The sequence below is a fragment of the Rhipicephalus sanguineus genome, chromosome 3 (assembly GCF_013339695.2).
Source record: "Rhipicephalus sanguineus isolate Rsan-2018 chromosome 3, BIME_Rsan_1.4, whole genome shotgun sequence".
NCBI classification, from domain to species: Eukaryota; Metazoa; Arthropoda; class Arachnida; order Ixodida; family Ixodidae; genus Rhipicephalus; species Rhipicephalus sanguineus.
In genome coordinates, this window is record NC_051178.1 from 95429184 (window position 1) to 95440460 (window position 11277).

Below are 11277 nucleotides of genomic sequence, written 5' to 3' on the forward strand. Positions count from 1 at the left end.
CAATGCATCTGAACCGCGGCTGGGAGAGAAAGCGTCGTACGGCGACTGCACGGGAAAGGGTATGCAAATTAGGCACCGAACGACTAAGACGGGCAACCTGTTTCTCATCCGCAAGCGCAAACAAACTGAAGTCTCCAAAAACGACAGGGACATCTTATCTCTGCGATACGGGGCGCTGCTGAGGCGGAAAATGTACTGACAACGTGGGAGCTGACCAGACGAGCTTCCCCGCTCCGCAGTCGCTGCAGTTCGAGAAGCGAGCGCAGGAGCATGTCGGTCGAGAAGGAGTTCTCCGGACGCCTCGCAGTTGTCACCGGTGGAGGCAGCGGCATCGGTGAAGCCATCTGCCATGTGTTGGCCGAAAGAGGAGCCCGTGTCGTGGTGGCGGACATCAATTTTGAAGCGGCACAAAAGGTCGTCTCGAACACCTTGCCAGGTTTGTACACCGGGTTGAAATTTTCTCTGAAAATCGTCAGAAGTTGTCGTCCTGCCGCCTTACACTTGCTATACAAAGGTCATTGATTGTTACCAGGATCTTTCTTAGCCGACAGGTAATGAAGACAAGCGAAGCGTAGGGATCGTTTGTTGTAATTTTTATTAAAGTGTAGTAATGAAGAATTGTATAGCGCGAATGGGGGAGGGGGGGTACATGGACAGACAGAAAAAACGAGAAAAAACAAGTGCCCCATTCGCGCTATACAATTCGTCATGACATACCAACTAGCCCAAGCCGCTACCCTTCTAAGTAGTAATGAAAGATGAAGGGAAGAAGTGAAATTAAGTGGCAAAAGCAACACGACACGGCTGGGAAATTAACCCATTTATCTACATTTTTTTGAAGGCTGAATAACTAGTACATGTTTTAGTTCGAGAGCACGCCGGCAACCAATATTTGCTTTGTATACCACCTTGAATATCGAAGGTGTAGGAAATTTATAAAGCGGATCTTTAAAGGGGCACTATAGGGGCACGGAAGTTTAAAGGGGCACTAAAGACTCATAAGACACCCGTATTTGCAGATTTAGTGCCACGTTAAAACACCCCACATGGACAAAATTAATCAGGTCTCCACCATTGCAGCGTGCCTCATAATCCTATCGGCGTTTTATTTCTTTTTTTTTCTCTGCCATCCCACCTTATCTTTCAAGCACTCATAAAGTCTGATACTCTCATAGGTCTTCTCGGGAGCACGCGCGCCGCGCTTAGTGATATTGCGCTATCGTTTTCAGTTGCCACTGCATACCAGCTGCCCTATATTATTACATATATGCAATAGCTGTGCGGTCTTATTGAATGGGGAGAGAGCAATTCCCGCCTGTGAATAAGTACAATATTTAGTTCATGGTGGGACAAAATGCTACACGAAGGGCCCTTGTAAAAGATCTCAGATGAAAATTTTATCGACCAGTTATTAGCGCGGACCATGAAACCCACATTTTTATTTACTGCATTAAGAGTATCATCAACTGACCGACACACAAAGCGTTCAGAAAAGCGGCAAATCGCTTTGGAACTGTACAGTGATATTTGTGCATGGAGCTCTAAAATAGCGGAAGCCTACTCTAGTTTCAAACTTACTTCTAATAAATAGCCATTCCTTCAGGACAAATGGTGCATGCGACCGTTTCCATTTAGTATAATTAATAGCGCGCACCGCATCGCGTGAGATGATCAAAAATGAATTTTCCTTGATATATCTCAAGAAGTTACAGCACCTAAGCAATCGGTGACGTAACGTTTTCCTATCGCGTGGTCGTTTAAAATCGTTATTGGAATGTAGGTCATGCTATCTTTATGTGTACCAGCAGAGTTCCGCTAACACATATATTCCGTACCTGTCCTTCTTACGAGCTTCTCAGACTCGATTATAATGTTCCCATTATGTTTCACTATATGCCTGTGTGTCAATATTGATCGCAGGAGACCAGGACCACCGTGCCGTAGAAGTGGACGTGGGTGAGTCGGCGTCCGTCGAGAGGCTCTTCCAGATCATTCATGGGTTCAGCGGTGGCATTCCCGCGAGCATAATTATCAACAATGCCGGGACTGGTGCCCTCTTTACTTCGATCACTGACGCTAGTGAAGAGGACTTTGATCGAATAGTCCAGACCAACCTGAAGGTGAGATACAACGTATCAACATACTTGTTACGATCAGTCTGTGAAATTGAGCTCCGGTCTGAGCGCATCCTGCATTTCTTGCCCTTATCATTTCAGCATGCAGGGGCATAGAAAATCAAGCAACTTTCCTTGCTGCTGATAATCAGAGGCTGTATGGCGAATAATTCTTATCCTTACGAAGAACTTACAGTTGGCTATTAGACTCTGAGTCTACAGTCCTGCCTGTTTTGACTGCCTCGCGCATGTTCTCCAAGTCCTGCCCAAATAAGATGGACGCTTGGGCGAGTTATGGAGTGGAAATTCACAATTAGGAGTAGAAGATTTCGCACCGCATTTCCGACAAAGGTGTAGCCGTGGTTTGCTCCTGGTTTGTCTATAAAACATGCTCTTTTCGCGTGGGCCCCACTTAGAGATAACTTGGTTTTGCTTGTAACACAAAGGCACACGTCCAACACTATTTCTCTCAAAAGATTACCGACTTGTAGGGCGTGGAAGCAAAACACTGTGTTATCTTCGCGACCCGCTAACGTTTTATACCGCCACGGGTAAGACGGCGGATTCATAGGTTCACTTTCGAGGCATAACTGCCACTCCAGCAGTTTTTTTTAATCCTACTTGTTCTTTCGCGAGTCGATGTTTTCCTATTTTTAATCCGCACGCATGCCCTGGAATTCCTTCGAATGGCACCATGCATCAAAGCGCCTTTCCGAATTAACTGCGTCTGCTGTGTGCCACATTGCACGCAAAGGGCTTCATAGAAGACATAGGAGAAGACAGCCACAATAGATAAGAGGTTTAGTGCAGTCAACATGTCGCAAAGTGGCAGCTACAGGTTACGAAAAACGCGCCAGTGGCAGCTACTGTCCCGTCTACCGCAGAAGCACGGCCGGGCGCGATGATCTGTTGGGGCGCCATGTTGTGTAATACTTCAAACTGTTTATTATCAGAAACCACGCCGATTTGTCTCTTCGCTTCATCCCCGTCTTCTTTGCGCCATACCAGTTTTTCCTCAAGTACTGAACCAACTAGCTCAGCAAGAAGCCCTGCTCTAAAACGCATAGCGTCACCTTTAGGCAGTGTACAAACGCGAATAGTGCTTGTGATTTCCTACGTCACAACGTGCGGGAAAATTGCCCTGAATAATTGTACGTAGGTATTATGCTTTCATAAACGCAACCCTGAGTGTTAAAATTTTCGCAGACCATTGCCGCCTTTTCGTTACCAATACAGTTGCCTTCAGTGCTCGAGCAAGGAGTTCAAGGTCATAGTCCTGCCATCTATTTCGCACGCATACCAAAGTGACAGTACTGATATTGTCGGCTTCGATTGCTATTCGTCCGCAGTACTCGCTCTTCTATGGTAAAACAAGAAATAAATAGCGAACTCTGCCTTCGTATTGTGCCACACCAAGCCGTGGACAATGTGCAATCGATGTTCTGGCATTTCTACTAAGATTGGTTGCTTGGTTTGCCACAGCTAGGCCTAGAGACCACGTCATTGAGGCAGCAAGGTATCCTGGCCGCCAGGTAATAGATGGCGCCAAGCCACTATTGTACTTTGCAGGCTCCATACGCCGAAAACCATCACAGGAACCGGTAGCAGGTCGGGGCCTCCATGTAATTTTTTTTTGTAGCTCGGTGGCTGTCTATTCTGAGGAGTAGCCGCATAAAACCAAACAGCCGCTCTCAATGCCTACGATGAAACAGCGCTTCCACTCTACTCGGCATGACATGACACGAATGATGCCCGGTGTTAGCATTTATTCCTTGTTGTAACGATGATGAACAATTAGCGCGGACGAATTAGGATGTAAGCGGTCAGCATGGGCAGTGATGTGTTATGCATAAACAGTACACGGGAGAAGGGTGGAAGAGTGCCGGCAAACACCTGATATCAGTAACGTCAACGGGAAGGCGGTGCCCGTAACTGGTATCAGCAACTTCACCGGGAAGACGGTAAAGCTCTGCCGAAGCACTCCGTTATGAGCGTTTAACATTGCTGTCGAGTACTTGTGTTCCAGTGTAGAAAAATATTACGGAGTGTTTTTTATCTCTCAAAGTAGGCATAAGTAAGTTTCCAGAAAGAACGAGATTATTTCACGCGAAACGGAAATGATCGTAAATAATCATTGTCTTCAATGGGTCATTCCACGCCAAACGTCCCAGACATTGCGCTCGACCCTCTCCAAATGTATTGTAAAAAATTGTGGACGTTCATATCAGTGCACTGTTTGCCCTCGGAAAGTATTTTTTGGAAAAAAAATTTTCTTGTCTGTTACAGTGATTTGAATTTTGCCGTAGTGGGTGAAACATAGGTTGCGAAAAAATACTCTAAAAAATACAATACTTTACGGAACGCCTTAAATATCTGCTGTTTACTTGAAAAGGAATGGCACTATCTTATTATCACCCATTGACGACCACTACTTTGTCTCACGATGTGCTTTGTGGTGAAGCAATGCTGCAATTCTGTGCCCATTTTGATTATTTTTTAAAACTTCTACGAATATTACAGACAAAATAGGACTATATCACATGGCTGGATAGTTGGCAGTAAGCGTGTCAAAAAAGTATTGAAGTCGATGACCGAGTAGTTTTGAAGTCGAAAGGGCGCAAACATTGAAAAATGTGTGCAATGCTCCACGTTCAGGCACATGTAGAGTGGTGATGCAGTCCAAGTAAAAATGCACGCTTGGTCTCGTTGGGAAGAGTAAACAAAGGAGATTTATTTGTGAAAGTTTCATCGGAGTGTTTTTCGTTTTTGGCGAGAAACAAAAATTTATGTTGAGCGTTCGCGGCGTGCCTGGGCGCGGGCCCGTAAGTCCGCTTCACTGCGCCGCCACTGTTCCTTGGGGCAACGGAAGTATGCAGCGCCCACGCGGGTGGCACGATCGTGTGCTGCTGTGAGTTTTCACGTTGCTGAATACTTGCAAACAGTGTATATGGCTGGCAGAATGTTTCCGAAGGGCACTAAAGGCTGCTGGTTAGTAGTCGGAGCAGAGCACGATTTCATTGCCACGTCACTGCCTGCACACGTTCGACACGTGCAGAGCTTGGGTTGTGTTCTCGATCTCTGCGGAGGTTGCAGTTCTTACTTCCGTTGCCGACGTATGGTCTTCGGACTCTTCGCCACTTGAAATCACTGTGTTGCTGAGTAGGTGGTGAGCCCGGCATTAAGAGTGGTCAGTGATGATGGCACGAAAAGGTGAAACGTGCGCGTATCTTTGAGGGAGATTGTAGACTCAAACCTTGCTGAGAGCTCCACTTTCTGCCACGCTGCATGCGACGCTTTCATCTTAGTAATCGCCTTGCGATTACTAAGCGAAGGAGATAGACATTTAAAAGGACGAAGCCGCCTTAAAGGCGGCTTCGTCCTTTTTTATATTTATCGCTTTCGGTTTTTGTTGTACAGGCTCTCCGTCTAAAATATGACACGATAGCAGTATACTCACCATTCGCAATGTTTATCTTATTACGTGCTGCCAAGGGAAGCGGCCGAAAGACGAACCTTCGAGTGCCGCGTGCTCGCTCGGCGACGCGATCACCGGAGCAAAGTTCACCTCTGCCGAAGATTCGAGCGTAAGAATACGTAGCACCATTCGGCTCCTAGGCACGAATGGCGCGAGTCACGTTCAAGCGAGCTGCCCATAAAAAAGAATTATAAGTGTATTCCCGGTGCCTGTTAGCCACTTTCATTATATAATAATATATTTTAAACGAACCATCACTCGTTTTCCCCGACACTTCGTCGGCGGCACTGCGGAAAGCCGAAGAATGCGTGTCGAAACGAGAAAACTCACAGCAACACATGATCGTGCCACCCGCATGGACGCTGCATACTTCCGTTGCCCCAAGGAACAGTGGCGGCGCAGTGAAGCGGACTTACGGGCCCGCGCCCAGGCACGCCGCGAACACTCAACATAAATTTTTGTTTCCCGCCAAAAACGAAAAACACTCCGATGAAACTTTCACAAATAAATCTCCTTTGTTTACTGTTCCCAACGAGACCAAGCGTGCATTTTTACTTGGACTGCATCACCACTCTACATGTGCCTGAACGTGGAGCATTTCACATATTTTTCAATGTTTGCGCCCTTTCCACTTCGAAACTACTCGGTCATCGACTTCAATACTTTTTTGACACGCTTACTGCCAACTATCCAGCCATGTGATATAGACCTATTTTGTCTGTAATATTCGTAGAATTTTTAAAAAATAATCAAAATGGGCGCTGAATTGCAGCATTGCTTCACCACAAAGCACATCGTGAGACAAAGTAGTGGTCATCAATGGGTGATAATAAGATAGTGCCATTCCTTTTCAAGTAAACAGCAGATATTTAAGGCGTTCCGTAAAGTATTGTCTTTTTTAGAGTATTTTTTCGCAACCTATGTTTCACCCACTACGGCAAAATTCAAATCACTGTAACAGACAAGAAAATTCTTTTTTCCAAAAAATACTTTCCGAGGGCAAATAGTGCACTGATATGAACGTCCACAATTTTTTACAATACATTTGGAGAGGGTCGATCGCAATGTCTGGGACGTTTGGCGTGGAATGACCCCAATGACAAAGTCTACAACGTAAAAGAAAGCGGTTCATACGAATCAAAAACGAAGAAAAAAAGCGCATTACCAACATGATCTCGATCTACAATTAGGAAATCATGCCACTGGAAGGCTAGCAATAGTAAGCAATATCTGATCCAATTAGGTGGCAGATTTCTTTTTTTTTTACTTCGCGATCTTAGTGCCTTATCATCCACACTGAATACTTGCAGAAGAATTTCTTCGCGTTCTTCGTTGCTTGAAGCTGTTGTAGCGCACACGCCTTTTTTTTGTTGTTGTTATGCCATACACGCTTCTATAAACTACAAATTTCACTAGTGCAATACCCTACTTGCCGTAAGAGATGTTTCTCAACTATCATAGCTTCGTTTTACTAACGTGTTTGAAAAGTAAGCATGTGAGTGGCGAGTATAATGCATATGATATATTACCAAAACGGATCGGTACACAGGCGCTAACTTAAGAATCCTCGACATGTCGAACAAACAGAAAGACGCGCATGTAGTAAACAACTCAAGGAATCTATTAAACCTGGAATTGACCGCTCGAAGAAGGTAAGAAACATTTTGCCTTTCCTAAATTTTTTTTATTATCTCCGCATGTGTGTGCAAAGGTTGTAACATATTCCACCAGGGCACCTTTTGTCGCTCCATGCCTTTTTATAGTTTTTGTTGTAAGCTCCGGAAAAGCCGGTGACGCGGCTAAGGCAAAATTTTGTTTGTAGAATTATTACGCTGACGTCATTATTTTTTTTTCACATATAAACGGCACGTTATGAAAATGTCTCCTACCTGAAAAAAAAGAGCTGCATCCAATATGGCTCAATTTACGGAAGAGTAACTCCGTTAAATGAATTATCACACATTTCATATTTTATCCCGAAGAAGAAATCACCGTCAAGCTACACCATAAGGCCCGTGCACAATCAAAAATATGCAAAAGAAAGACATCATCAGCACACTTTATCACTAAATTCTGTTAAAGGGCATTAACCTTTCGACACGCTATATACACATTTGTTTACACCACCTGTTTTTGCCATTTGTAACAACTAGGGGTTAAGAGAGGGCAAGATACATTGAGCTTTGGATGAAATGAACCTCCTGCATAATAAATTTGTCTTTTAACTTCCTTTTGCAGTGTACTGTTGTATATGATCAGTTTGCTGAAGGCACTGCACTGCTCGACGAGTCGTTCGATGAGCCCCTTCCCTCGAGCCACGTCAAAAGTATAATCTTTCTTTGCTCCAAATCGACGTAACCGAAAACGAATTTGCACTATGTTTCAGGCGTAAGATTTCATTCTATTAATGAAAAAACGGAGGATGAATTACTTCACAATAAGCAGACGTTTAATTATTATTGAATTAGAAGTAATTGCTATAACATACATAAATTAACGCATTATGACATTATTTTTGTTGCAACAAAATATTGAGTGCCTTGAAATGAAGTTGTATCGGTCTGACAAATTTACAGAGTGTTCTTCATAGGCGCCGTCTGAAAGGGTTAAAGCGAATTTTTCTGCAGGGCACATTTCTGATGAGCCGTGCGGGCATTCGCCTAATGCTGGCCGCTGGGATTAAAGAAGGAGCCGTGGTCAACGTGTCCAGCCTCGCAGCAAAGAGCGGCGTCAAGGGCATCGCCAGCTACGTGGCCTCGAAGGCTGGAATCCTGGGTCTTACCAGGTGCATGGCACTAGACGTTGCCGGCACGGGCATTCGCTGCAACGCCGTGCTTCCGGGCTTCACGGCGACGCCTCTGTCCGAACATCTCTCCGAAGAAGAGAAGAATCTACTTACAGCAAGCATACCACTCAGTCGCCCAGCCCAACCACGCGAGGTGGCGCAGGTAGTGGCGTTCCTGTGCAGCCCGCAGAGTTCGTACATGATTGGCGCTTGCGTCGATGTCTCGGGTGGAGCCATGCTTTAATAACCCCCCCCCCCCTCACCCCGCCTACCTACTTAGTTGTATACCATGAATAAATAAATAACCACATCCTCTATTCGCAAAGTAACTGTCACTGTCCACATGATAATCTCGAATGCATCTCCAATTCGAGAAGAAAGAGGAATCCTATGAAAACCATCCTTGATAAGGAAAGATGTTTCGGATGGCAATCTTCGTTATGTCATCACCATGAAAAACATAAGCATGAAGCTTATACCTAAACGCATGTTGTCGTACAAGAGGCACTTTGTTCACTGTTGCGTATATTTACGCCCTTGTGCATAGTTGTTGAACAGAAGCCTACTGTTTTAATTCCGGTTAATGAATAGAAGGTCATTTCCAGCCGCAGGCCAAGCGGGGGCAGCCGAAGCGCCATAATCCTGATGGTTCCCAAAATAAGTACCACTTGCCAACGCTCAGATGAACTTATTGCGATAATAATTATACCGACACTCTCGGAGGGTTGTTGCCGTCAGCGTCGCCGTGCCGCTCCGTATATATATATATATATATATATATATATATATATATATATCTGTGTGTGTGTGTGTGTGTTTGTGTGTACGCTCCTGAAGAAAAATAGTTCGGAGGACATTTTTTTCCAAAGCGCGTGACCAGGGTTTCGCTCCTGCGACCCTTCGCTGGACGGCGTGACGCCTTAGGCCATCGGCGAGCTATTTCTATGCACCATTTACAGCTTGTGGTACGCACATCACGGAGGTGCTTCAGCGTGGCAGAGGCTTGTTTATTATCAACGGCGAGATTGTGCAAAGAGGTGCGCGCTTTAAACGGCACCGCCGCGCCGCATGGATATAGCTTCCGTATTCGGACATACAGGTTGTTGTCGCCTGTGCTCACGTTCTTATCTCGAGAGGGGGGTTCTTCAGATGGTCCATAGTTTTGTACGTGTTGCGCTCTCATCGTTGCGTTGAATTGCGTTGAATTGCGTTGAAGACATAGAGAGCACGGATGTCACCTCGCTCGCTGTAGCGGCCGCATTTCCTGAAGGAGTAAGCTACTAGCCTTCCTTCGTATAACATTCCAATTCGTTGCTATCGCATTCATTGCTTCGCCCCCGCTTCGTATCTGTGACTATTTATGATTTTATATTTAAACTTTTTTAGCGCGCACAAAAGACAAGGACAAGAAAGAGACAGACGAGCGCTTTCTTGTCCATGTTAAATATGGAAACATAACAACTTGCCCAGCTATCAGTCTTACTGCTATTTATGATGATGATGATGATGATGATGCAAACTTTATTGGGGTCCAGAGAAGACGCAGGGGAGACCCCGCGCCACCCGGCTAGTCCCACGCAGGGACCGCCAAGCCAAGCTTGGCGGCCCGTTCGCGGGCACTCTGGACGGCCAGGGTTTGGTCATCGAGTTCTGGGCTGCGCAAGAGCGCTGCCCACCTGTCCTCGCTGATTGATGATTTTGTTTCAGACTTCTTCCTCGTCATTTAAGGTTATTCGATATATTGCCGTTGTCTGTGTTCTATTCATTTATTATACCAATATGCCATGTCTTTCCACGAAGGCTAAGTAATATCTTAAGGCAGAGATTGCAACGAAACATAAAACTAATTGTCTTAATTTGTAAAGCTGTCAGGTGTGGCGGACGTCCAAAGTGCCAAAAGTCCCGCAATGTGATACCTAACTCAAGCTCGCCGACTTCTTTTTTATGTAGTGTACGTAGTGCGATTCACGAATTTTACCCAAGTAGCTTGCAAAGCATGTCCAGTGGAAATGGAATCCGAGAGCTGCGCGCCTTGTCAGATGTGCGCCGGTAAACTTGCGATAGAAATGGACTGTTCTTCGAGTTACTTTAAAAAATAAACTTTCATTTGAGTATTTTAGTGTAAAAGTAACTAGAATGGCGTCGTATTTATAGCGTATTTTGGGAATGAATTTAGCGAAAATGGTGTCACTATAAAAATTCTGTAAACTGAGTGCGCCTTACGTACTCACCGCCTACGTAATTTGTCGAGTGCAACATGCACCGCGAGGTAAGTATTTCGAAAGGTCATCAATGAAATCCAGTTAAAAATAACTACTAATTCCAGTGAGTTCCGCTTTCATGGACATCCGCCACACTTCACAGCGTAGGTTTTTTTTGTTTGTTTCTTTGTTTGCTCAGAAACGAGGTTTTTCCTTATTACTTAGAGGCTTTGTAAAAATACCCCTTATATGCCTTGTCGCAAAGGCATAGGAGCATTGTAGATACCAGAATGGTAAAACTGTAGGCAACTTCAGGTGCGAAAATTGTAATGCGTCTAACGCAAAATTTCGTGCGCATAAGCTTCACTACTTTTTGCACAATGCGTCAAGACCTACAAGAATCAAACTTCCTCAATATTTGTTACGCAAACGGATGAAACGGATTGAAACGTGAAAACTTAGGGCTCAGTAACCCACGTGCTTTCGTTAAAGCGTCTACAGTTTGTGTCATTTCGGCGTAATTTTTTAGTCGAACACCTACATAAGAGACATTACTTCTGGAGAACTTTTTGCTGGGCAAGTTGATGAACGTTCATAATTGGCGCTCCGTCCCGTGTCCTATCTTGTGTATGTCCTTATTTGCGCCTTAAAAATCAATTATGAACATCTATGGAGGTCGGATTAGCACAGATTCAGTAATCA

At 44.9% G+C, this 11277-nt stretch overlaps 1 protein-coding gene across 1 annotated transcript; it reads left to right on the forward strand.

Moving 5' to 3' along the window:
- Window positions 1-258: 258 nt before the first annotated feature.
- On the forward strand, window positions 259-8621 carry LOC119386848 (estradiol 17-beta-dehydrogenase 8). The gene is made up of 3 exons (XM_049414357.1): window positions 259-436; window positions 1924-2120; window positions 8217-8621. Exons 1-3 carry the CDS (start codon window positions 271-273, stop codon window positions 8616-8618), a joined length of 765 nt encoding a protein of 254 aa, XP_049270314.1. The 5' UTR covers window positions 259-270; the 3' UTR covers window positions 8619-8621.
- Window positions 8622-11277: the final 2656 nt, after the last annotated feature.